The 27008-nt window shown below is 36.6% G+C and overlaps 4 protein-coding genes and 1 non-coding gene across 8 annotated transcripts; 3 read left to right on the top strand and 2 right to left on the bottom strand.

Annotated features, from left to right (window-relative positions):
* Positions 1 to 31: 31 nt before the first annotated feature.
* On the bottom strand, positions 32 to 5630 carry cor-1 (Coronin-like protein cor-1). Of its 3 annotated transcripts, none has more exons than NM_171226.5 (9): positions 5521 to 5630; positions 4770 to 4877; positions 4143 to 4395; positions 3173 to 3795; positions 2994 to 3057; positions 2828 to 2945; positions 2027 to 2255; positions 1071 to 1277; positions 32 to 304 (listed from the first exon to the last, which is right to left on the bottom strand). In NM_171226.5, the coding sequence occupies exons 1-9, from the start codon at positions 5602 to 5604 to the stop codon at positions 167 to 169; spliced, it is 1824 nt and encodes a 607-aa protein (NP_741268.1). In that variant the 5' UTR covers positions 5605 to 5630; the 3' UTR covers positions 32 to 166. The 3 variants fall into 3 exon arrangements, with proteins under 3 accessions (NP_741268.1, NP_741270.1, NP_741269.1); NM_171892.9 differs by having other exon boundaries at positions 35 to 304; positions 1077 to 1277; positions 5521 to 5611; NM_171893.6 differs by lacking the exon at positions 1071 to 1277 and having other exon boundaries at positions 33 to 304; positions 5521 to 5618.
* 21ur-14780 lies at positions 5269 to 5289 on the top strand. Its single transcript, NR_052688.1, has one exon.
* Positions 5631 to 6181: 551 nt separating the features above from the next.
* div-1 (DNA polymerase alpha subunit B) lies at positions 6182 to 9685 on the top strand. Its single transcript, NM_066867.6, has 7 exons — positions 6182 to 6285; positions 6342 to 6522; positions 7032 to 7360; positions 7540 to 7719; positions 8294 to 8473; positions 8694 to 8919; positions 8984 to 9685. The coding sequence occupies exons 1-7, from the start codon at positions 6195 to 6197 to the stop codon at positions 9540 to 9542; spliced, it is 1746 nt and encodes a 581-aa protein (NP_499268.1). The 5' UTR covers positions 6182 to 6194; the 3' UTR covers positions 9543 to 9685.
* Positions 9650 to 15637, bottom strand: Y70G10A.3 (Solute carrier organic anion transporter family member; the record flags this gene model as incomplete). The annotated part of the gene is made up of 12 exons (NM_066866.4): positions 9650 to 10412; positions 11089 to 11169; positions 11282 to 11693; positions 12270 to 12423; positions 12492 to 12613; positions 13692 to 13762; positions 13809 to 13953; positions 14064 to 14292; positions 14341 to 14536; positions 14861 to 15162; positions 15221 to 15288; positions 15455 to 15637. 12 exons carry the CDS (start codon positions 15635 to 15637, stop codon positions 10303 to 10305), a joined length of 2073 nt encoding a protein of 690 aa, NP_499267.1. The 3' UTR covers positions 9650 to 10302.
* A 4327-nt stretch (positions 15638 to 19964) lies between these two features.
* Positions 19965 to 26581, top strand: paml-1 (EGF-like domain-containing protein; the record flags this gene model as incomplete). 2 transcript variants are annotated; one of them, NM_066865.5, is made up of 13 exons in its annotated part: positions 20662 to 20737; positions 20794 to 20901; positions 21249 to 22649; positions 22752 to 23612; positions 23660 to 24018; positions 24062 to 24328; positions 24824 to 24974; positions 25031 to 25352; positions 25408 to 25596; positions 25643 to 25712; positions 25774 to 26099; positions 26158 to 26398; positions 26448 to 26581. In NM_066865.5, 13 exons carry the CDS (start codon positions 20662 to 20664, stop codon positions 26544 to 26546), a joined length of 4470 nt encoding a protein of 1489 aa, NP_499266.2. In that variant the 3' UTR covers positions 26547 to 26581. The 2 variants fall into 2 exon arrangements, with proteins under 2 accessions (NP_001411907.1, NP_499266.2); NM_001424974.1 differs by lacking the exons at positions 20662 to 20737; positions 20794 to 20901 and adding an exon at positions 19965 to 20043 and having other exon boundaries at positions 26448 to 26580.
* Positions 26582 to 27008: the final 427 nt, after the last annotated feature.

The raw sequence follows: 27008 nt of genomic DNA, 5'->3' as shown, positions 1-27008 counted from the left end.
GTGATAGATGAAAAATAAAAAAAAGAGAAATGAAAAAGTTACCATTTATTAGGTTGCAATACAATACAACACACTTTTTACAAACAAACAAATAAAAAATTATCGATATTTTTTTTGAAATTTTTTTTTTCGAAAAAAAAGTTTTCTTTCAAAAAATTAAACATGTTCAAAAAGAATAAGCATTGCTCATATTACGATCAGCAATCTCCTCTTCGAGCATCCGAATGCGACGTTCGTGTTGCCGAAGCACAGCTTTCATTTTCATCAGATCTTCCAAAAGCTCATCCATGTTCTGAGGCACGTGCTGGAAATTTTTTATTTAAATTAATTTTTAAATTATACAAGAATTTTCACTATAACACCTTTGTAAATTTTGAAACAAAAAAGGGATTTTGGAGTTGCCTGGCTTTCTGGGGCCTTTAGAAAAGTTAGGCCACCCGTTTTTGGATAAGAAAACTTTTTGAATAATTAATTTTTCGTTAGAAAATAAAAAGGGCAAAATTGGATAAAAATTAAATTCTCAAAATCTAGGTCACGATAGTATTACTGGTGGCCTAGAAAATAAAAAATTTGAATTTTTAATATGTCGGTCCAATTTTTGGAAGAAAAACGAATATTATTATAAAACACAAAAACAATAACAACATATTAGAATGTACATTTTAGTAGTGGGAAAATCCTAGGCTACGGTGGGGCTTTTCATGGCCTAGAATTCGATTTCTAGGCCGTGGCGTTTAAAGATTTCAGTTGATGTTAATGAATTTGGAAAATTGGTTTTTCGAATTTTATTTCTATTTTTGAAAAACATATTTTATAGTTATTTTTTGAAAATTAGAAAAAAACGTTGCTTGACATTTTTTTAATAAAATTAAAGTAAAACACTAAACTGAAATTTTTCAAAGCTTGTTTTAATTAAAATTTAATTTGTAAGTTCCCAATTCTTATTGCTGGAAACTCGGCCACGGCCCACAAAAATTGTTAATTTTCTTACTAATTGGTTAAAAGTCAACGTGTTTTTGTTTTCTAGAAAAACAACATTTTAGTTGGTAAGCACAGTAAAAAACACGTGCCCCTACGTCAGACGCAGCTGATACACTGCCACGTGGCGATGCAGAAGCTCGGGAAGAAGATGGAGGTGGAGCTAGAGTGTTGTCCTCATCGGCGGTTCTTGACTGATCTCTCTTGATCCTTTCCAACTCGGCGGCGGCTCTTCTCTGACCGGCAGTTTGAGCACCGCCTCCGGGCTCATCACGGGCGGCACGGGATTTCAGTTGAACCTGGAAAAATGGAAAAGGTGAAAGTGATAGGATGGTGCTTTTTTGGAGAAGTGGGGATCATTAGCATTAGTTTTTTTTTAAATAATTTAGTTCAAAAGAAGCGATCGGCAAAATCCCTAGGCCACGAGAGCCCAGTTGGTGGCCTAGAACTTTTGAAAATTGATTTTGGCAAGGTTTTCAATCAAAATTGAGTAATGAATGTGCAGTTTTTGTTAGTTGAAAATCCTAGGCCGCAAATTGAATACACATGAGCTAGAAAAATTCACATTGAGAAATTTGGATTTCCTAGGCCACGTGCGAGCACTTGGTGGCCTAGAAGTTTCAAAAATGAATTTCAATACAATTTGTGACTTAAGTTTATTAGATTTAGCAGTTATAATCAGCTGAAAATCAAAGGCCCCCACATTCTCGGGCGTGGCAAAGGTTTTTTAAATGAAAATTAGGCCACGCCCTTGCAAGTGGCGGGCTAAGTTTTTTTCAGCCACGCTTGATAATATGGTGGAATAGAATTTTCCGGCGACCTCGTTTTTGATAACATATTTGAAAATATTTCCAGCGGGATAGAAAGGGATTATTGGGGGATAAAAATTCTTGACCGTCTTAAAAAAGTCATGAAAGAAGTTTTCCTCGTCAGTGGACTAGAATTAAATTTTTAGGCCATGATTCAATTCCAAGGCTAGAACAGCAAATTTTTAAAACCAAATTTTAAATTAATTCAAGTTCTAAATTTTACAAAAAAAAAAGCTCACCGCCTGTTTCGGCTTCATTGGATCAACCTTGCTCTCCTCCTTTGGGGGAATTTCAGTTCGAGAAGCTCTTGATGAAGCTGGACGACTTGGCGGTGCTTCTCTCATTGTAACAATTCCCATATCATCGTCAACAACTGGACGAGGTCTCGGGGATGCAGATGGACGTGGTGATGGTTGTTGAGATGACGGTGGACGTTCAGAGTAGGATTGGGTGGGTACTGATTCGGCGCTGGAATTTTAAAAAATTTGATATTAAAGAAAAAGAATTTTCAATAAAAAGTTATGTCAAAAAATTAGAAATTATAATAAAAATTAATTTTTATTTTCAACTCTCCAGCATTTTTAATTTCTGAAAACAAAATTCTTTAGAAAACCGAAAATTTAGATTAATGGCATTGTTTTTTGTTGGCATTTTCATATTTTTTAAAATGTTTTCTGAAAGGTTTTTTATGTGATATTTATTTCAGATTTTTGCCACCATTTCAGTTTTTTGTTGGAGATTCTAAGCCATATAGTTTCAAGTTTGGCAGGAAATAAGTTTTTTATTTATTTAAATACTGTAAAACACAATAGAAGACTTTTTTTTGGTGGTTTGGTGTTCGAGTAGGAATTATTAAACATTCTTGAATTTTTTTAAAAAGAAACATTTTAGAAAAAATATGTTGGTTTAATTTTCAAAACGAGTTTGTTTTCAATATTCTTAAAAGTAAAATTTATTCGCTTTACAATTTCCAAAACAAATTTAATCGAACCTAATTTTCTCTAAAAATTTAAAGCGTTTTCACTTTTTCAAAAACTCACGCAGTCGGAGCCAAAGTGCTCAAAATATTGGCTTTCTTGGCTACCTGGACCTTTGGTTTGGCGGCAGCTGCAGCAGCGGCTGCATTTACTGGCTGACGGTTTGGTGCAGCATTTTTACCTGAAAAATACACTGGACAATTAAAAAATAAAGAAATTTCCAGCCAACCTTCCATGAACTCTTCTGCGGTAAGGGCTGGGATGGTGGATCTGGTATCCGGATAGAGATCGTGCTGGAATATGGGTTCAGTTAAAAAATTGTAGGAAATTTTTCAAAATAATTTTTCGAGCCAAAATTGTTAACCTACAACTTTTCAGAACAAAACCTTATTTCAAAACTCCGCATACCTGGAAAAGATCCGATTTGCGCGGTACAAAGAACTGCAAAATATCCACAACTCCCTTCGTAGTCAACTTATAAATCCGATTAATTTCATTCTCCTCCGACGACATTCCTCTCTTCGACTGGAATCCAACAGCTCTTTGCGGCTCATTTGTAGTGTAAGTATTAATATAATGTACGTACGGAGCATCGTTGTTAACCTCATAGTACCGAATAGCACAATCTCCCTTTCCAACAAGGTACACCAAACCGGAATCTTCATCGTAAAACGGGAAGACGACTCCATTCGAGGTATCCAGCTCCTCTTCGACAATTGGGGTTGACAGATCTTCCGGGGCTCGGAGAGCATACAATCTTTCGGATCTTTTGGTGAAGCCCGTGCTCAAAATGAGCCCATCTTTCACAAAAATGGCTCGCTGCGGCTTGACACCCTCATGACCCATTCCCTCGTGAACAACCTCTCCGGTGTGTGAGTCAAGAATACGGATCTTCTTGTCCTTGCAGGTAGTCACAAATTGACTACCGTCAAAGTTGAAGTTGATGCTCCAGATTTGATCGGGGTGCCCGGAGATTTCGAGGAGTGCCTCTCCGGTTCCAACGTTCCACATAAACATTACGTTTTCTCCGCCTGGAAAGTAAAATTACAGTAAATTCATTTTTACTTGGGTTACTGTAGGGATATTCTAGATTCTGGTAGTACAGTAATCATATAGTACTCTAACAAAATGTCCAAACATAGATCGGCTGGTCTCTAATAAGCCTCAAAAATTTCCACTGAAAAACTACCTGAAGTTGGCTAAACTTGATAACAATGTACCTATAATTGGGTGAGAAGTTGCGGCAAAATTGCCGAGAAGTACGTCTACACCAATATTACAGTAACCCTAGATAGCCTAACTTATCGACAGTAACCCAAAGAAATCCCAAAACATCATCAGTAATCTTACAGTATCCATAATTTTAATTTTCACTAACCAGCAGTAAGAAGAACATTATTAGCGACCGGATGCCACGCAATGGTGTTAACTCTCTTCTGATGACCAGTCAACTCGACAGCTGGTTCTGAGAGATTTCTGTTGAGCCCACGATCCGGAATCACCCACACTTTACATGTGGTGTCTTCGGAGCACGATGCAATAACATTGTCGTTGAACGGGCTCCATGCGACTTCGAGGCACGGAGCCTTGTGAGCATCCACGAATGGATAGTCCTTGTCGACGCGACCGATCTGGAAATATTTGGCATTTTTTGGATAGCAGGAACGTGAAATGTCGGCTGCTTCAATTTAAGTTTCCAGAGAAATTGAAAACTTTAGTAACCAAGGAAGATTTCAAAATGGTGTTTTTGCAGATACACAGCTATAGGTGTAGGTTTTTCACAAAATTTCAGTTAACTTTTTTTTTAAAAATTATTGATCTTCTAAAGGTTTATTCAATAATTTTTTAAAAGTTTTTGTTTTCCGACCCCTTAGGTAACAGGTGTTGTTGAGTTGCTGATCATCATGCTCGGAAAAAAATAATTAAAAAATTAAAAATCCGGAAATAACATTTGAAAACACTTGTCAGGTGGGGTTTTTGTGTTTTATTTGTATAAAAAACTTACCTTATTCACTGGAATGACCATAAATGGTCCACCAGCCCCTCTGTTGATGAAGGCGATGAATTTCGGATTGACATCGCAGAATAATGAATCCCAAGTGATTTCTGTGACCTGAAAAGGTTGAATTCAAGTTTTTAAGGCGCCTTTAAATAGCGGGTACTGTATTTTCATATATAAATTTTTTAAACAATAAAAAACTATTTATTAATTAGTTTTCTATACTTTTAAAAATCTATTCAAATTTTTGGAAAAAAAAAGGTGTTTTCTTTTTTTAAACTTTTCTAAGAATATGAATTGGTATTTCAGAATAATTTTTAACGCAAAAGAAAATATCGGTGGCCGAGTTTTCTCTTTCACGGCCACGTGACAAATTCAATTTTTGGCATTAAATAACTCTCTAAGTTTAGAAAATAACTGAATTAACTGCGCATATATTTAAAGTTAAATAAAAAAATATGTTTCGCAGAATTTTTTTTGTTGAAAAAGGTATTTGATTTAGTGTTGGAGTTCTATGAAATTTTGAAAAAAATTAAAACATTTAAATTTCTTATTTTTCTGCGTTCTTAAATGTGCATTTCCACAAAAATCGAATCCAGGGGATTGTAAAAAATTTTTTTCAGATAAATTTAAAGGATGGAAGAAGAAAAAACTCGGCCACCGATTTTTTTGCGGCTACGTAGTAAAATCCGCTTTTCACAGTTTTCTAGGAGGTTTTTCTCTATAATATAGGAGTTTCATGAAACTAGTGATTTACCCTAATGTCAGACATGCAGCTCTCATGCTTGACGGGCTTACAGAACACGTGCCGGAATTTACTCTGCCGGACGATTTGCGCCATTTTCGATCTGAAAAAGGCTGAAGAATTGCAACTTTTCTAGTCAAAAGCGAAAAACGGCGAGAGTGTGTGAGAGCGGAGTAAATATGCAAGGATTTGCGGGTGCCTCCTGCTGCTCCTGTTGCTCTCCCGCAGGCAGCCCGGAGCCCCTGCAACTCGTCGGCTCCCGTGCTCTCTCCCATGTTACACTTTGTTGGCTCCCGCCATCGCCCCGTCTTTCGTTGAGATGCCTGCGTACTCTTGTTTAGCTAAAATCCTATGTGTCTCGGTGGCTATGGCAAATCCACAATTGATAACGTCGGGGGAGGGAATCGGAACACCCTTGACAAGTGTGCACAAAAAATGTGTGACGAAATGCGCGAAGTAATATAATAAAACTTTAAAAACTTTACTAAACAAAGTTCAAATTATTTATTTTTCTATCTCCTATTTTCTATTTCCCAAGTAACTCTTTGTTTTCTGCGGGGGCTCCGTGCCTCGGAGCTCGAATTTTCACAGTGCAAGCGCGCTCTACCGCAAAACAGGAGAGCGCGCGAGATTCAACTCGACTCACCCATTTTCTCATCAATTTCCTTCCTTTTTCCCGTCATAAAATGGCATACGAGTTCGATTTGGAAGATTTTAACGATAATCTTGAGCCATTTGGCTTTAATTGTCCCGCAAAAGATCATTTTATTGAAAAATGTAAGTTTTTATTCAATAATTATCGGAAAAAACATCAAAATATTGAATTTTTGCAGTAGAAGGACTATGCAAAACGTTCCGGAAGAGCGGTGAGGATATTGTCGATGATGTCGTTTCGGTGATGAGCAATCTTGGGCAAAAGTCCGTTGACTCTGGAATTTTGGCGAAATTAGAGGAGAATCTGGAGGCTCAGGCCCAGAAAACTGTGCACACGCCGAGATCTGTGAAAAAACCGGCGTAAGTAAAGGAAATCGCAGATTTTTGAGTGAAAAATTACATTTATCATCGAATTTTGCATTGGAACTCAAATTTATAGCAAAAATCTATTTAAAATGAGAAAAATCGACAGTTAAATGTTTTTTTTTTAAATTTTTTTCACGAAAATTCTCAAAAAAAAAAACAGTAAAAATAAAATTTATTTAGTGTTTTTTCTGTTGATTTTTGAAGACATTTTCGTTTTGTTATTAAAAAATTCGAAATCTAAAAATGTTTAAATTAATTTTTTCAGTTTTTTTTTTCAAAAAGTTTTTCGCAAACGCGCTTCACGGCCCAGTGAGAACGCTCCGCCCTCAACGGTTGGGTCTCGCTAGGTATTGGCGGCAAAACTGTAAATTCAAAAAACCTAACGAGACCCAACATTTTGCCGTAGAGCGCACTTGCATTTTGATAAAAATTTAATTTTTCTGCGCCCTAATAATATATCAATTTTCAAGTAAAGTCTCGAAAAAAACCGCATTAAATTTCAGACGCGGCCGTGTTCCGCTCGCAGAAAAAAGTGGATTCATCCTAAGTGGCGACCCCGATGACATTGAAAAACCGTCACATCACCTCACAAATTCAGCGATTGCAAAGCTTGAAGGACATTTTCTCGACTTTTCACCATTTCCCGGTTCCCCGGCTAATGAGAAATTCCTGAAAAGAGCCGATCCATCACATGTTGTCACAACTATTCGAGGGAAGAAGTATCAGGATAAAGGATTGAAAGGATCGACAAAAAGCGATGATACTATAAGAATTATCTCGAAAACGCCGAGTACATTGTATGGTGGAGATAAATCTTCTATGGTTATTGAAGGTAGAATTTTTTATTTAGAAAATGTTTTTCTCAAAAATTCTAATTACAGTACTCTTTAAAAGTGCACATCTTTTTGCATTTAACGAAAATTTTCGTGTCGAGACTCGTTACCGTATTTTTGGCACCAAATTTCGCTTATGAGTAATATTCAAGTTTTCACAAAAAAAACAAATTTTCAGCAAAAGCACAACGAATGGCAGATATCGCTCACCGTATCCAAAAATCATTCGAAGAAATTGTCGATTGGGGAAATCCATCGATACCGTCAGTTGATGTTGTATATACATATGGACAAGTGATTCATGATGAGACAAAGGATAATGAGAAATTTGGAGAGCATTCTGTTGCTCTTATGATTAGTGAGAATTCGTTTTTATGGGATTTTTTAGTTAAAAATTGAATTTTAGCCATGAAAAATTGTTAAAAATTTCAATTTCCAAAAGAATTTCTTGATTTTAAACTTCAAACTAATTAGGATTTCTGTTAGAAAAAAATCTATGAAATCTCAAAAATTGGAAATTTTTAATTGAAAAAACATATATCGAGTTTTTTAAAATAATTTTTTTTACAAAAAAAAAACGAAAGTTTCACAAATTTTGTTTTTATCAATTTTTTAAAATAATTTTTATAAGCTGAAATTTAAAATTTTCGAAATTTCAATGAAAAAGGCAAAATCAACTAATGAAAATTTTTAAGTTTTTTGAAAATCTTTTTAAAAAAATCGAAATTCAAAAACTTGAAAAAAATTTACGAAAAAAGCGAGAAAACTGTAAAATATGTCAAAAAAATGTGTATTCAAAAAATAGAGAAACCCCGGAACTTATGAAAAATTGAAAAGTTTCCGAAAAAAAAGTGTTTTTGGAATCGATTTCAAAAAAAAATTGAATATTTTTTTTGGAAAATAAAAAATGATTATAATCTAAAAAATTCCAGACGACGAAGACGGCACAATGATCCGAATGGATTTTAGTAAAATGACAGAAGATATAACTCTCTTCCCCGGACAAATTATCGCTGTTCGTGGGACCAATGAGACTGGCGAGGAGCTTCAAGTTGACAAGATCTTCCAGCCAGCGGCACTTCCAGTGAATCCCGTTGAAACTGACACTACGAGTAAGGTTTTAGCACAATGTTAACAAAAGTTTTTTATGGCCGAACTTTCAAGCAATTACTAAAAAATCAATTTTTCCGACATATCGGAAAACCGAAAATTTTAAGATTTTTTCGATTTTCCTGAAAATCTCGAACTTTTCCAGCCTGGCCGAGAAAATGTTGGTGGCTTAGTTTTCTATTTTACGCGGCCACGAACATCAATAAAAACCAAAATTTTCAGAAGAAATCTGGTTTGCGTGTGGTCCGTACACTGCGACGGACAATTGTGGGTATGAGCATCTCTGTGAGCTTTTGGACAAAGTCGTTGCCGAGAAGCCCGATATTTTGATGCTGGCTGGGCCATTTGTGGATAAGAAGAACACGTTTTTGAATAAGCCCACTTTTAATATTACCTATGACAATTTGTTGGAGGATTTGCTCTTGAAAGTTAAGGAGACGCTTGTCGGGTTGGTTTTTGAACAATTGAATTTCCTTGAAAATTGCAAAAAAATGATAATTTTCAAATTTCAGCACAAAAACGCAAGTGATCATTCAACCGAACGCATCCCGTGATCTTTGTGTTCCTCCGGTCTTCCCAAGTGCTCCGTTCCAACAGAACCGAAAACTCGATAAAATCAAGAAAGAGCTGATCTTCGTCGCCGATCCATGCATTTTCCGAATCAGCGGTGTCGAGGTGGCAATGACTAGCAGTGAGCCTATTCAAGCGTTGAGCAATACGGAATTCCATCGATCCGCAAATCAGGAGAACATTGATCGTGTCGCCCGTCTCAGCAGTCATCTTCTCACTCAGCAGTGCATGTATCCATTGGAGCCAACGGAAGTTCCAGCGTCCATGGGAGATTTGCTCGATGTCTGCTGTATCGGCTCGACTCCTCATATCGTTTTTGCACCGACAAAGCTTGCGCCATCAGCAAAATGTGTGAATGGAAGTGTGTTCATTAACTCATCTACACTCGCCAAAGGGCCAACAGGAAACTATGCAAAAATGTCGATTAACCTGAATGCCGGAGAACTCATGCCCGGGGAGACGGTCGCCGATTATGCTCAGATTCAAATTTTGAAAATTTAACTTTTTTTTTCTTCCATTTCATTTCATTTATTCATTCAATTTTCCTATTTCTTCTCACTTACTTATTTTCACATTATTTCCTTTCAGTTTTTTTTCCTCTGCACAAACAATTTTGCTTATATTTATGAATAACGTTTATCATCATCATCATCAAATATGTACAAAAGTGAAATAGTAAAGCAACCGAGAGTGGGTGAGGGACAACAACCTGATTGGTATGCAATGTTTAGTTATAATTTACGGTAGAGAATTTCTAGAATTGCTGAGAAAAAAAAAATGGAATTTGGGGAAATAACCCGTTTGTCGAGTTGGGGGAGAATGCGGGAATTATCTACTACCGTATATTATTTTTAGGAAGGGTATAGCGAATTTCAGAAAAGTTTGTGGTATTTCGCATTCTTTTTTTTTCAAAAAATTTCAAACTTTCGTTGCAGAGAAATTTTTATGGATTTTCAGATTTGGAAAAATTTATTTATGTTTTATTTGTAAATTATTTTAGCTTTTTTCAAAGTATTTTAACGAAAAACTATTGAAAAATCCACAAAAATGAAAGTTTCCAATTACAGTACTCATCAAAGGCGCACATATTATTGCGTTTAACGAGAAATTGTCGTGCCGAGACCGGGTACCGTATTTCTGGCGCGAAAAAAAACGCAAAATTTACAATTATGTTTGAATTCAAATTTTTTGATTTTTCGATCGCTACACCCCTCTATTTTGAGAAAATCAATAAAAATGTTTGCGAAAACAAAACAACAGATCACATTTGAGCATAACTAGCGTGAATAATCGCCTGCTCGGGGAGCCGATCGTCGTTTACGACGAGATGAAGAGCCGTGTGACAGTGACTGTCCACCGTTTGAATTGAGCCTGAAATAAATTGGAACATTTTTAGTATAAAGCCATTTTTTTATATACAAGACAAAACATGTTTGCATTTGAAATTTGCGCCGAAAAGTTCCGAAATTTTTGAAATTCGCGGCAACATTTAAATTTTTAAATTTTTATTTATTTCGATAATTTATATTGAAATCCATGTTCCAAAACAACTCAAAATCCGTTCAAAAAACAAGGTTCTTCAAAGAGGCCGCGGCCAAAAAATTTGTGCCCGAGTTTTCCCCTGCGGCGTTTTTTTTTTCCAAAAGCCTATGTTCCCAGAGATGCCACGTGTTGGGCTTTAATTTTGGTTACAGGCCAAGATCAAACTCGGCCCTGTCTGTAAATCGCTCCTACAGAAACTCGGCCACCGATTTTTTTTTCGCGGTGACCTCGCAATTTTTCATTTAAAAAAGTTAGTAAGACACCACGGGAGAGCAACGAGAGTTAGCACATCACACTGAGCAAACTCTCTTACCCATACTAAACGCGTCTCAAAAGTGGCTGGGGCTCGTCAGCAGTCGGAAATGCCGGTTTCCGTCGTAAATTCCGACGCCATGCACCTTTTCCTACGGGATTCAAAATTTTTTGTTAAGTATAATTTAGTGCACGTTTGATAATTTTAGGTGAAATTAAATACTTTTAAACTTCCTTAGACAAAAAAACCAACCTGCATTATCCAAGTCTGATGGTCGATATGTCATATATCCGATAATTGTAGCCAGAATTGATAGAAGTTTACAAACAATTGCTGAAAAGATTTAAAATTTTAATAGAGGATGTTAGGCAGGGCTGCCGTCAAAATCAATCGATGGCCTAGTTTTCTACTTTCGCGGCCACGTTAAAATTCCAAAACGACTCACCAAGTCCAGTAATAGTCCAACTAAGCTTAAACGGGTCATACACCAGACATGACGTGGCTTTTCCACAGCTCTCGCCCCATTCAAGACAGGCGGTATCGATGATAATTCCGAACAGAATTCCTCCGGGAATAAATCCGAGCAGACGAACAAATGTCCAGTTAACGCCGAGAGCCAGAGTTCTTTGATCGAATGGGACCACACGGAGCATGATTTGCTGAGTTGGAATTCCGGAAGCAAAACTGGCAACAACTGTGATGAAAAGTGTAACCATTAGAATGTACTCCCGATAACCGCAGTCTTGATGACAGTAACCCTGGTTAAGGACATCTGGATGCTCTTTGATTCCATGGATTAGATTATGGAACGTGCTGTTTGAGGTTAAGCATCCACATCCTGACCATTGTGATGAGCCCTGGAAATATGCTTTTTGCAAAAATACAAGATATGAAAAGTCAGAAGAATTGCCTTTTTGGTGTGAAAATTTCAGAGTTCTAGGATAATTTTGAGGCAAGTTGTAGTACATCGAATAAAATTTTGGCATCTTATAAATTAGATTTAAGGGCACCAAAAGCTATCAAATTTTTTGAGCACAATTTTGAACTAGGGCTGTACAAATCGGCGTCCGGTCGTCCGATTTTGACACCACCGGACGCACTGCGTCCGGTTTTGGGGTAGGTTTCCACGGCGGCCGACAATTTCCGAGTTTCGCCACTCACTATACTTAATCAGCAATTTTATAGTGAGTGGTGAAACTCGGAAATTGTCGGCCGTCGTGGATAGCTACCCCCAACCGGACGCATGTGCGTCCGGTTCGGACGACCGGACGTCCGGTTGTACAGCCCTATTTTGAACTAAGTTATGAAGCTTTATGCAAAAATTCTGAGAAAATTTTATCGAGCTTTGCCTACTTGTAACTTGGCTGCAAGTGCACCTAGATCCTTAAAATTTTCTGAGTGTGCTCGGAATGAAAAAATCATTCAAAACTAACATCAATCGTAGTCCTTCCTGTACAACCCGCGTGGCACGCCGAATAATACATATGACCGGTATTCCGATCGCAAACCGGGTTCCACTCCATTTTGCAGTGACAATCCGCATTGCATGTTGATGAGATGCTAAAGTCGTGCATTTTTTCGATGCTCCTGAAATTGTTCTTTGAATACTTATTTTTGAATTCAACACAGCTGCAAATGTGCTCTAATGAACTTACAAATCCTCATAGCCCAAGTTGATGCCAACGAATTCCCGTTGTGGACAGTGGCTGAGGAGACCGGTGGTGAAAAGCAAGGCGAACACGTGACATACTATGATCATTTTCAACATTCCGCCGACCTGGAATACTAGGTTCAAATATTTTTTATCAATTTCTCGGCCCTCGTTGAAGCTAGTAAAATTTTGGCAACTAACAAAATGTAGCGCGTTATGTGATAAAAATTTTGTTAGTAGATCACTTTTTCTGTTCTGCTAACTCATAGAGAAATTGAAGTCTAAATTTTGGGTAAATATTTTTTCTCAGAAAATTTGTGTATTTTCTCCCGTCGTCCATAACTATAGGTTAAAAAAAGTTGTCAACATACAAAATATAGTGCATAACTTTTAGAACACTTTACTAGTTGACAAATGTTTCTTATCTTGCAAACCCAAAAAGATATTCAATTTTGAAATTAATGTCTGTAAAAAAATTTCACAACTTTCCACCTAATTTGCCCCCGAAAAAACGTCAATGTTTAATTTTTCAACATTTCCTTCAAATCCAACTTAACAAATTCTTCGTTAATTTTTTGTTCTTTCAGACAAAAATGTGTCCACCACGCGCTAATGGAATAATTGGATTTGTAGACACCAATTATCGTGTCAAAATGGGATCACGGTACGCAGTGGGGAGAAAAAAAACTTGGTAGAGAATAAACAAAAGTGCGTGTTCTTTGCCGCTTATCACATTTTTTTGTCTTTCGAACAGTTTAATGGAATGTTTTGTTGAAGAATCACATGGCTTAGAAAGAGAGAAATACGTTCTAAATCGGTTCAGAACCGTAGAAAAAATGGGGTATCGGAGAAGTAACTGACAAGAAATGGTTTTTTAAAAAGTGTTTTTTTTTAATTTGAAATTGAATGTTCAAAAAAATATATGCCTGTCTCAGCCCTGCAAGGTGATGTCCAACGCCTACATGTTGCCTACAAGAAGAACTACACTGCCTCGTGCGTACAATGTCACCTACGCCTATCTTGTGCCTACAAGTTGAACTACGCCTTCCTCGAACCTGCACCCGAATACGTAGGCACGCGGCAGGCACGTGCAATGAAAACTTGAAATTTGGCCGGAAACAAACAAAATACATTTTTGGGTTTCTTTTTTTTCTCAATTTTTGATAACACGAAATTGTGAATTTTCCAAAATTTGTTTTCTTACCTGGAGCTTCAACTGCCGAATTATAGTACCTCCAACCATTACACCAGTAGCTGCGGCAAAAATCACAACCGCTGAAATTTGAACTTTCAAAATTTTCATAAAAAAGTTTACACTCACAAGAGAGATACGAAGCCAGTGTTGGATTAGTGGACAGTAGGGTTTCCAGAATTTTTGGCATAAACGCGGCAAATCCATTGATAATGATCGACTCGAATATTCCAACAAAAATGCAAACGAGGAATGTTGGGTTGCTCAGAATTTTCTGAAAAAATCTATCAAATTGAGGAAAATGGAATGAGGAGACTCTTTCGCAAAACAAATCTTCTAAAGGTTTTATTGGAAATTAGAACTTTAGAAAATTAAAATGCTCACCCAAACACAAGCGGGAAGCTTCATCAAATCCCTCGGTGCTTTTGCATTAACATCACCATTCGCCACGTGGCACTGATTCACGTCCTTAGCTCGATGCCTCTTAGCTTCAGGAAGTTCACGAGCAAAAGCCAATATAGGAAAAGCAATCATAAGAGCTGATATCGAGGAAATGATAAATCCGACCCACCAGGCACCGACCCATCTTGGATCCGAACGTTCCATTGGGATTCTGCAACAAACTTCTGATTTGGAATTTTAGTTCTTGAAGGTTTTTTACCGTTCAACTCGATCAAAATCGTCATACAAATTGAGCAAAAACCCTCCGGCAAATACTCCAATAACTGGACCAAAAGACGTTAGAACTGCATGAATTGCTAGATAAACTGGAGATGCTTTCTGGGAGACATTCTCATCCATATATGTGGTTCCGATTGAGAAAAGTGGTGTTGAGCCGACTCCATGGAGGGTTTGACCTGGAAAAGGGGAATTTTGTGATACCAATTTCCGAGAAAAATCGCTAGAGCCTGGTTTTTTTTGGGTACGTGGGACTAAAATACCTTTTAAAAAGTTCAAGGGATTGTTAAAATGTCGTTTCAAAAAATTATGGGTTTCATTGATTGGAAAAGATAAAGCGGCCGATCTTACGAGTACACCGAATCAATCTACTTTACTGACTTGCGAGGTGACGGCCACAATAACAACTATTTTTTAACAATAAAAATAGGATTTTTTGTACATGGTGCATCGACCAAATATAAGATACATATATTTTGCTAAACTCAAAACTCAAAACCCACCCAAAATAAACATCCAAAAATACGGATTGAACCACGACGAATGTGGTTTTCCAGCACATTCTGGATCGTCCCGATTCGCGCACTGACCGAAATCCGTTTGATTTGTCAAATCATTAACATCCGGATGATAGATATCAACCATCCAATGGGGAAGAGCACAAATCAATGAGCCCAGTGCCATGATCACACCTCCCCAACCAATCCATCGTCCCTTATGACCATTATTTCCCCAGTGGCAGACCGGGAAAACGACTAGGAGTACTGCAAAGTCGTACCAACTTGAGATGATTCCGGTGTGCGTACTGGAATTTATTGATTGATTTTTGAGAAATGCAAAATTGAATTTCAAAAACCCCTCACCTCGTCATTTTAAATCTCCGTTCAAGTGTTGACAGGCCAACTGGAAATATCGCATTTACTACGAAACTCTGAAAATTACAAATAAAAATCGATAGAATCAATAAATCTCTCAGAAACAAATGATTGTCCTTGAAAAATCGACAATTCTTCGGAAATTTTTTTTTCCGAAGTATCAATTTCAACATTTGAAAGTTGTACATTTTTCATGTGGGTATGAAAATTCTGGAATTTTACCTGAATAAATGCACAAATTCCCAAAACAACTAATAAACATTTCGCGTTATGAAATCCTTGAAGCCAACTCGGCGTACATGCTCCATAACCGCAGAGCAACTTCTCTGCATCATCTTCGTCTTCAATTTTGTGTTTGAGATTCTCATCGGGTTCTTCGAATTCGTGCACATCGTGCTTTTCCATCTGAAACTTATTTTTTGGAATTTTGGGCGGAAAAGTGTGGGGAACTGGGGAAAATTGGAAAAGTTGAAGATATCAAGAAAGTTCGTTCTTTTAATGTAAAAAGTTATATTTTTTCAACAAAAAAAATTCTTGACAGTTAACAATACAAAATCAAGAAAATTAAAACTTGAAAAAAAGTGTTTTTTTTTCAGTTTTCAGAAACTTAAGATTTTTGGAAAAATAATGAAGGTGTTGATACTTATCGCAAAAAATACAAAAAACTAAATCAGATTCCAAAATGACAAAACAATGGTCATATGAACGTTAATACCACTATAAAAATGCACCAAAAAAAATTAAAATTCTGAATTAAAAAGTCTATAGACTGTGATTGTTTGTTGGGTGAAGTATCGTATATGGAAAATAGAGAGATGCAATTCCTTCTCTCTTTTTCTCTCTTCACTAACAAAAAAGTGAAAATGACAAAAAGTTATCACAAGTTGAGTGGCAGTAGAGGCGGGGAGAGAATGTTCCCGTAAGTCGAGAAAAAAACGAAGGTATTTCGAAGATTCATGGCTTGTTAAAATGATGAGAATTTGGGAGAATTGAATGATGACTTTTTAAAGTGTTTATGGAACACTTAAAGTTCTTATGACTTTTTTTGACTATAACGTAGTAAGTTTGAAAAAAACAATTTTTTAGAAAATTTGAATTTTCCGCAGAAAAATTTTCTTAGAAAGTTTGAACTCCCCTCCGAAAATTTGCTCACAATCAGAAAATTTTACTCACAATCAGAAAGTTGGAATTTCCTGCAAAATTTCTTTGTCAAAAAAATTGAACTTCCGGCGAAATTTTTCTCAGAAAACTTTAATTTTCCTCCAAACATTTTTTTTCCAGATGAGTAGATTTAGGCCTAATTTTATGCCGCCTGATACATAAAACCTAAAGTATTATTGTTATCTTTTGAAAACATCATTAAATTGCTCTTAAAATCAAAAGTACAAAATCGATAAAATTCTACTAGATCAATTTAAAAACCACGCCCCACTAATTGTGTACAACAAATGGAAAAGTTTACCTAAAGAATAGAAGTACATACAATAGATATTAATTTTTAAAAAATGCGGAATACAGTCTTTAACCTACATATATTCCCTGTTAAAACACTGATATGATTTGTAAAAACCGGGAAGTTAACACGCGTTAGGAACAGGTATTCCGTCTTTTTTTGTTCTTTTTTGTCAAAATAAAACCAGAAAGATTTGAAAGTTGAATTTTAACTTTAATTTAATGAACTTTTTATGCAAAAATTGGGACAAAAGAGACTGCCTCAAGGCGTGATTTATACAATAGGCGTTGGTTTTTTACGATCCTTGGTATGTCTTTTTTAGAAATAAGTTCTAAAAAATTGAGTGCGGGCCGGGGAAAAATCAGAAAAAAAGTGTAAATAAACTAATAAAAAGAGGGACAGGTGAACGGCGATTTTGGAAAATTTGGAAATTTCAGCAATACCAACAAGTTGGCTGATTATGTCAAAAGCTGCTAGTTGCCGACTTTTCCGATGTCTTGATTATTTCTTAATCAACAATTTTTAAATTTGTTTTGCCACTTGACATAGCTTCAAACTTCAAATTCGTGCATAATTTTTTAAAACCAAAATGTCAACTAACAAATTTTCAATATGATTTCCAATTAAAAAAAGATTGTCAGGTATCTCAAGAGATACATTTGGACACGAAAATCCAAATTTTTGATCTTTTTACGATACGTGATAATAGAGTAGTTGTAATCCATCCTTCAATGTCAAGTTTTTGATTTCAAAGTTTGTATCTTTATAGTTGGAAAATCTTAATCTAATATCATTTACTGGGTGGTGAGTAATATGGAAAACTAGTTTTTTCTGTTGAAATTTTCACTTCCGCTCTTTGATAATTCTAAAAAAAATATTGTTGTCTTTAAATTTTCAATGTAATTTTTGAAACTTTAAACATTGAAGAACAAAAAGAAAACTAATCTTTGAATAGGATTTAATTAACGAAAAAAAATCATCATGTTTTTAGGGCATTCCGAATTCGATCTTTGAAATTTTAGCGGACGCGCGTAAAATTTGAACTAGACGTACTTGATTTATGTGAAAAAAGCCAAACAAACAAAGTTTTTATTTTAAATTAAGAGGGCAGTCTATAAAGTTACCAAATATTTTTTGTGTCGTAAACCTACATTATTATTAATAACTACTAACAAAACCTGACAGGCCTAAATGTGTTTTTCAACAAAACTGACTAGCCGCATATCTCAACGATATCCCAAGGTGGTCTTATTCAAAAAGTTAATCACCATTGCCACGAAGAAAAAAAAAAGAAAGACATCTATTTCTTGCGCGGTACATACATTATCATCTTCTCACTAACCTCCAACTGATTCGATGATTCTTCTCTCGACCGCCCATGTTCTTTCATCTACCCCTGTCTAAACAGATGAAAACATTCCCATCCATCATTTTCCCAAGTACATTTCTTTTTTGGGCACGTTACATGAAGCCTGTAGCAGGACGTACCCGCATAGACTTTAGAGTAAGCCTAAGCCCAAGCCTAATCCTAGTCCTCAGCCTAAACCTATGCCTAATTTCTGATCACTAAAAAAGATGATCTCAGTGGTTTCGAACAACAAACGGTTTTTGCATGGATTTGGGGATGGTCACATGGGCACCATGTGGTGATAAAAATTCAAAGAACCACTGGTTTTGTGGCGGATTCTATATGTGACAATTTGAGTAATTCCTAAGAAGATTTTTTTTACATATGAAATAAACACATCACAAAACATATACAGTTTTCATACAGGACATACGTGTGCTTTTTGTACGGCTCCTACAGTACCCGTATTTCAATAAAACCTACAGTGCTGCTCCAGAGCCTATAAATACCGTACTCCTTATAAATTAAAATTCGGGAATTATTTCTACACTAGTTGTATTCCTTGTGAACATACCGTCTCGAGTCATACAGTTTCAATGTAATTTTTGAACATTTTTAGAAATTCGCAGATATTTCAAAAGTAGTCTAAGTACCTCCCTGGAACATAAACTCTTAGAAAACTTGTGTCTGACAAACGAGGAAAAGATGATGTACTTTTGAAAAGTCTCGAGACAAAAAACACTTGAAACCAGACAAAAAATAATTGGTGAAAGGTTAGGATCAATAATCGAATCAGACGTGTTTTGTCATTATGGAAGGAGGTAAATTTTGACGCAGGAAGGTACATCAGGGTTACTGTAGGAAAAGGCCTTGAAAATGAATCCGGAAGATGTGAAAAATTCCGGTGTGAATTGGAGCTTTTGAAATTGTTTTAAAACACTTTTGCGGGAGTTAAAAAATTTCAAAACTTTTTGAGGAGAATTCAAAACCTTCCAAATAAATTGGCGGGAGTTCAAAATGCTTGAAAACATTTTGGCGGATAGTTTTCAAATTTGTTTTTATTTGCCAATATTTTTTTGAAGTTCACAAAATCCAAAAATATCGGACCGGAGCTCAAAAAATTTCAAAAAATTTTTTGACAAGAAAACTTTAAACAAAGCAAAAAATACTTGAATTCTCTAGGCAAACTAACTTGAAAGAGTTTTCAAAAATTCTAGGTCACGTGCCAAAAAAATGGCTTAAATGTCCTAAATTTCAAAAAAAAGCTTGGGGCGTCAAAGTTTGTTCAAAAGCCAATTCTCGCCACCGCAACTAACATAATGTTTTGCCAGTCTATCTCTCAAAAAAAGGTTAACGGGTTTTACACATCTGCCTCCATACAGTCGTACAATTTAAGTGTTTCTTCAATTAAAAAAATAAATGAAAACAGGCGGAAAAGAGGGTAAGGAAATGATGAAAAAAACGGAAACTTGAAGAGTTTTATCTTTTAATCATTATAACAAAACACACAATTAATGAATTCGACAATGAAACACATAGAAGAGGTGATGATAACATTATGGGGGGGGGAGGTCATTGTTAACATCTGGGAGGTTAGAGAAACCAGTTTAAGCCATATTATTACATTTAGAAGAAATCATTATATTTGCCATAGAGACGCTAATTGTTGTGGGAAAATTTATATTGGAAATTTAAAATAAAATATTTCTAAAAAAAATTCGTTTTTTTTCCAGATCTTTTTGATTCTTTAATTTGTTATTTCTAGGCCACCAGATACATGCACAAAATTGAAAACACGTCGTTCCAAACCATTCAAAAATCAATTGATCAACCTTGAAGAGTGGAAGAAAACCATAAAAAGGGTCTTGAAAAAGAACGGAAAATTGTGGAGGTTATCGGTGTGAGTGAATCTGCCCCCAGCAAACCGCCTTCAACTTATCTGATTGGTTTTCGACTTTTTCAACAACCTTTGCGAGAAAAAAAAAACGGGAGAATCCGGATGAAATTGAGGTAATTTGGAAGTGATTTATGTGTTAATTTAGGTGAACTTTGGAATAGGAAAATTTTTGATTTCGAAAAGGCAAAATTGAAAGCGAAAAGTTTTGAATAAAAGTTAGACATCCACATAGGCACAAAAATCCGCCTACCTACCTTCGACCCTACGCCTGTTTTGTTCCTAAGCCTTCTCTATTGACACGATAATTTTGTGTACTTTTGTGCATTTCAGGTTACCTGTGTTTGTCTCGTATTTAGGCTTAACAAGTAGGTGCACAAGTGTCTATCTACCTGCCTACCTTTATCTATAAATCCCTTAAACTGTGGTATTTTGTGGTGCTGTACTATTAGAGTTTTACTTCATAAAACTAAAAAATCTCCACCAAAAAGTTGGTAACTACGTGCAAGTTCTGCCAAAATCATAGCTACCGTATCCAAGTCGTGGCCACTTCTAAAACTTTTCCCAGAAACGGAAATAAAACCACTTGAAATGTGACCATAATCTCGTCAAAAAATGTTGAGAAACCCAACAAAAGCCATAAACTTGTCAGACCGTAACCGGGGGTAACGGTTTTCTCCATAAATACGCCTCGCTGAGCACACAGAGCTCAGGAGCCCTGCTGCACTGAAATAATGCGGCCACCGCTGTTTTTCATAGGCTTTTTAATTCTGGTAGTACTGCAACAAAGATATGCTTATGCTGATGCAAGTAAGTCTAAAACTTTTGAAATGGAAATTGAAAAGTGATCAAGTATCAATTTTAAGACAACGGGTGTAATAGAGGGAAAAACAATAGAGGAGATTCCTTCTCAGAAGAAACTCCGGGATGTAATGATGAATCACAATCTACAAAAAATCAGATAAACTCAACAGGTAAGCTTTGGATCTGCGAAAACAGGAAAAAGTGGGAAAATTCATTTGGATTGCTCCATAACCTCTCTCGGCATATTGCCGAATTTTCCAAAATATTATTTTTAACTTTACCCAGTTTTAGCAACTTTTGATATTTCTAAAGCTGTTTAATTTGGATGAGAAGTTGTGTGAAATTGCCAAGCTAAGAACGGATGTATCGCTATATCTGGTTTTCCAAATCCCATGTATACATAAAAATCTGGAAAGAAATCTACTTCTCCCGTGTTATAAAAAAGACAGTTTTTGCAAAATAGGCTTAAAGTTAAACAGTGATATTCTAAGTTTGTAAATCTTAATCATGCTTTCAGAGACTACAACAACTTCGCCACACTCAAACGAAACGACTTCTGCAAAAGACTCAACCACGTCTACCAAGGAGACAACTTCATCCAGCTCTACCCTAGCAACAAGTACTTCAACTGAACCTCCAACAACAACTTTTCCAATTTGGGAAAATATTCCTCCAGGGGTGACTGTAGAAATAGCTGGTGTGACTATATATTCCTGCCCTGACTATGACACTACTACCGTCTCAACATCCACACCGAGTTCTACTTCCCAATCAACAAGAACAGCATCAACAACCACTGCACTGGAGACATCAGCTTCTACAACGAGCACTTCTTCCTCATCTTCCACGAGTTTTGCAACATCTACTACATCCAAGACAACCGGTTCTACTCCTACGACTTCTTCTGAAGACTTGACTCGCAGTACATCAACATCTGGTAGTATTCAATCAACTGGTTCATCTTCGAAGACTTCCACTGATAAATCGACATTGACTGAAAACACAACATCTTCCATTTCAAAATCATCAAGTGGATCGTCTCAAATGTCAAAACCTTCTTCCACTACAACAGCCAGCACTGCAGTATTGAGCACGATCTCACACTCAAGCACTCCTCCATCTGAAACACCGACTTCTTCTCCGACAACCGATTTATCTAAATCAACAACCAGTGGCTCTACAGTGTCTTCCACAAGCTCGTCGGGATCAAGCCGTTCTTCTACACTGAGTTCGGATACTTCACCAAGGATTACTTCCCCGTTTACACAGGCAACTTCTCAGAAATCTTCCACTACTACCACATTAGGCTCTTCAAAATCTTTGCCGACAAACTCCTCATCCAATTCGAAGACGAGAACTACTACTACTACTACTACTCAGTCTACGTCTGCTTCAAGTGGTGCGACGGATTCAAGTTCAAAATCAACAGGTTCTACAAGTTCTTCGGGGTCTTCAGGAACATCTGGAAGAACTTCCTCCTCCGTGACTGAAACTTCTACAACAAAACAAACAACGATAAAAGTCTCAACGAAAGTTTCACCTCAAACATCCCAACGATCTTCTTCTGATAAAACAAGCATCTCACCCTCTACCCTGACAGGCTCTACATCATCCACAACAATCATACCAGTCACAGATCTCAGCACAGCACAATCCAGTTCATCTACTTCAGCCTCTACGAAACTATCAAGCTTCTCATCCACTCAAAGAGCAACACACTCAATAAGCAGTTCAACAACTGGCATAACTGAAACTTCATCTGAAACGTCAGAGACTTCCAAATCAACCACAAGAAGCTCAAAACCTAGTACATCAGGATTGCCAGGTTATGAAATCTTTCCACCAGATGATGTGTTCACAAGGTCTTCTGAGCCACCTGGAACTACAAAAACTACAGAGAGTACCATGACAACTACAGGTCAGTGTTTTTTTTGAGTTTTGGGCATAAAATAGGCAATTTGTAATAATAAAATTTACAAGTAATTATTGACCACCCCCTCTCCACAAGGTTAAATTACAGCGGAGACGTCTGGTGACACAACCACTTTCAAATCAAATGAGAATTCTGCGACTAACACCAGATCTTCCACAGAATCCACTGAACCAGTTACCAAACCTAACACTGAGAAATCTAGTTCTACATCAGTTCTGCCGTCGGATAAGACCACTTCAATCCCAGATACCACAGAAAATAGCAAAAGCTCTAAAACTAGTTCAACAACTACAACGACACTTCCATCTGGATCCACTAGTGACGTGAAACCATCATGGCCAGCAACTTCTAAATTGTCTACACAAGGATCTACTTCACCAGCGTCTATTCCAACAATAAGTCTAGATCAACCATCTTCTTCTCAAATAGCTGTATCCACTACTCCGATTTTAACCGCTATTCCAACTGCATCTTCTCAAAAATCTTCCACTTCTGGCAATACCTCTCCAGCAACAGAATCCTCGTCCTCTTCTTCCACAAGTACTTCTCAAAGCACATCCACAACAACGGAAGATCCTGCATGCAAGGTTCAGTGTCCATCTGGATACCTTATCGGAACATCTTCTTGCTTCCTTTTAGTCCCAGCTTCTTCAAAAATCAATTCATATCAATCAGCTTTATCATATTGCAAAACTACCGACAAACAATCCCTGGCTTCTCTTGATAAGATCCGTGATAATGCTGATATTCGGTTGATCCAGGAAAGTGCAGGATTACGGAATATTGATTGGATTTATGCGAATGGAATTGGAGGGAAGAAGGAAAGATTTGATAAAATGGCTGATGTCTACAGTATTTTCAATCAAACATTAGTTAGTTCTCCTATTTCGGTGACTGTTGGAATCTCGGAGATATTTGAGAACATTTCAGCCCTCTGTGTTCTTCCTCGTGAGTTTTTCTTTTCCATACTTATTACTCCATTTGAAACCTTTCAGAATACTGTAACTCTACTGAATGTGATGTGGAGAAGATCTTTCTTGCATACGACTATTTCACAAGCTTCAAAGAATATGCTGGAACTCTTCAGCCAAGAAGATCTGGAAGTGTAGCTTGTCTCTACGGAAATCGAAAGACTTTCACAGTCACTTGTAACGAATTGGGAGCAATATATCCGAATCCGAGTAATATTGATTGTGGAGAGTCAGTACAAGAACGGAAGATTCGGGACACGACAAATGAAATGGTGTCGAGTTGTAAAGTTTGTTTTGGAAGAGGAACAAAAGAGTGTCAACCAGTTACAAATTCTGATGGAGTGGTTCAAGGATACAAATGTGTATGTAAAGAACCTTTTAAGGTAAGTATCCTAATTATTAGATCTTCTGATCATATCAATTCAGATGGCAACTTGTTGGAGAGCATCAAATCCCTGTACTCCAGAAGCTTGTGGAAAGAATGGTGTATGTACAAGTGAATTGGCAGAGGTTAGTTGTAAATGCAACTGGGGATATGCAGGTGATAGATGTGAAAAGGAGAAAAGTAAAGAATACAAAGGAGATCTTGGATATTCATCTGTTGTCGGTGCAACAATCACACTTGGTGGATTCTTGCTTAAGCTCGGAAAACTGGCCGTATTAGGATTCGGTGTTAGTTCGGAACAAGGAGACGTAAGTGAACTGCTGTGTTGTAAAAACAATTACCGTATATTCTCTATTTGAGCGGCGTATCTAATAGTACGGCGTATCTATTAGAGCGGCACCCTAACTGGCTCTTCGAAAATTAGAGCGGCAGTCTCTATTACCCCTGCGGCACCCCTTTTTTTTGGGTGCGAGAGCCATCTCAATTTTTCGATTTCTTCGAAGATATTTTTGTTCATTCTTGAATGAATTTATAAATTTTCATTTAAATATTGAATTTTAGTGTCTTTGTGAGGCAAAATTACACAATTTTCATGAATTTTTCCATAAAACATGAGGTTTTATAAGGAAATTTTGAGGTTACTACTCCCAAAAGTAGTAACTTCAATATGAAAATTAGTTATTGAAAATTAGTGCGGCAGTATCCAGTAGAACGGCAGTCTCTAATAGAGCGCACGTCACGAAGGGCCCGGAAATTAGTGCGGCATGCCGCTCTAATAGAGAATATACGGTATTCCATTTCAGGATCCTCAAGACACCCATCAACGTCTCCGATCCTATAGCATGACTGCCGCCGGAATTATAATGTGCTTGTACAGTAACCCCACAGTATTCGCCATTACTCAAGCAGCATGTCGTTTTTATTTCATTGCTATACACTTTTGTTATGTTCTGGGTAGGCAATTGTCCACAGCCTATTTGTCTATTTAAATGTTTAAATTGAATTTGCAGCAATGATACAATGGGTAATGGAATCATGGAATGTGAATCAAATACTTCGAGCAGTACATTTAAATGAATGGGAACGAGATTGGAATAATGAAAGATCATGGGGTGTTCGTATTGTACCAAGAATGGTATTATCAGTTGGAATGTTGGCTGCTTTTCTGCTAATAATTTTTCAAACTGGTTGGAATAAATTAGCTGCTACATGGACTTGTGTTGGTGTCATCTGTCAGGATACTATATCCATTTGGTTTCCACTTTTCTTTGGAGTCTTCATAATGGTTAACTATGCAGCTGCAATTTATGAATCTAGTAGATTAATTAAATGGTTTGTATCGAATTGAAGTGTTGAGATATATTTTAATATAATCAAGAAATTTCAGCCGTCGCCCTCTTCTTGCCTACCGAATTGACATGAGAATCGAAAGAGAACTTGGATTTATTGAGGGTCGTCGTGTTGAAAAGTGTCGGGATAACGAACTTCTTAGTTTTATTGGTCTGCTTCTTTTGATTGCTCAATGGATTTCTGTGATTGTTTCGTCTGATCATAGAGATGAGCCAATTTATGGAATGTATGTTTTTCAGCAGTGAAGTTACCATTATAAAGATCTATTCCAGATTTACTGTGGTAATTGCTGGCATCTACTCAATGTTCTGTTCGTATCAAGAAATGGTCACATGCCCAGAGGTTAGTTTAAGATTCAATTGAATCCATTTTTAAATTAAACAACTAAAAACTCTCATTTTAGGATCGTGCTAAATTCGTCCAACTGGTACAGCGTTTTTTCCCCAATCGTTTTGCTCCAGAGTATAATCCGGAAACAATGTGGACATTTGATGAAGTGCGTGAACATTATGCAACTCCGAAAGCTGAAAGAGAAGAGAAATATGAAGGATTCTTGTCGAGAAATCAACAATTACTTTTGCATCATAGATGGGATATTCGTTTGAATGCTCATTTGACAGAAGGAAAAAAGAATTTGAGTATTGATGACGCTCTTGTGAAAGTTTTTGTTGAAGAAATGCACCGACTTCAGGAAAATCGAGGAACCATCAAACAGAAAGAGGCGATCAAGTGAGTTGTTCATCTTGTTATTTCTTTTTAATAATTTCTCGATTCCCTATATGTTCAGGAAATGCTACGCGGAATACATGAACACAGTCCCTCACAAAGATCCTCGTGACATTGGAAAACTGAACGGACGTCTTGAACTTGTTACATTGGCTGCTGAAGATCCCCTTAACGGGATTAAGCTTGCGAAATTCTTCATAGTTCCAAAATTTCATATTTTCGAGCCAGAACATGCTAGCAAATTGGAGGAAGATCCGGTGAAAAAGACTGCCACACGGCGACTCCACGAAGAAATGGAAAAGGTTAGATGTTCTTGTTTTGTCAATTTAAATCATATAGTGATACTTACAGGATATCTACGAATTGACCCGTGATGAGGCGCATGCTCAAACCAATTTCATGAACTCCATTATTTTATTCTCCCACTATGGAAATAATGTTGTACGATAATTTTTTTCGGAACTCGAATGAATGTTGTTAATAAGTTAATTTTATTTCTGCTTTCAGACGTTAGGGCTAACCCCGGGACCCAAAAGTGCATCCCAGAAGTTTATCACATGATGCGAATATTTTTATGATTCATGAAAACCTTCAGAACTTTGGAGTCATATTATACACGTGATAATAAAATATTCTTTTGAAGAAGATTTTGACTTTGTATGGTACAGAATTTCAGCTCATATGATTTAAATACCTTTGATTATGTATATGATTCTAGAAAATAGCACAAAAGAGTTCGGCCGTAATGAAATATTGTTTCCACAATATGATTTTCCCATATAATTTTCCCATACTTTTGAATATGTGAAAAAATCAGCTTTTATATATTTTTATCAATTTTTTAAAAAATACTTCCGTACAAGCTATTATACTTTGATTGGCATATTCTGGTATTTTTGACTATACTGAACA

This window comes from Caenorhabditis elegans, chromosome III (assembly GCF_000002985.6).
Source record: "Caenorhabditis elegans chromosome III".
Classification (NCBI taxonomy): domain Eukaryota; kingdom Metazoa; phylum Nematoda; class Chromadorea; order Rhabditida; family Rhabditidae; genus Caenorhabditis; species Caenorhabditis elegans.
The sequence above is the reverse complement of the archived record's forward strand: the minus strand, read 5'-3'. Positions and strand labels throughout refer to the sequence as shown.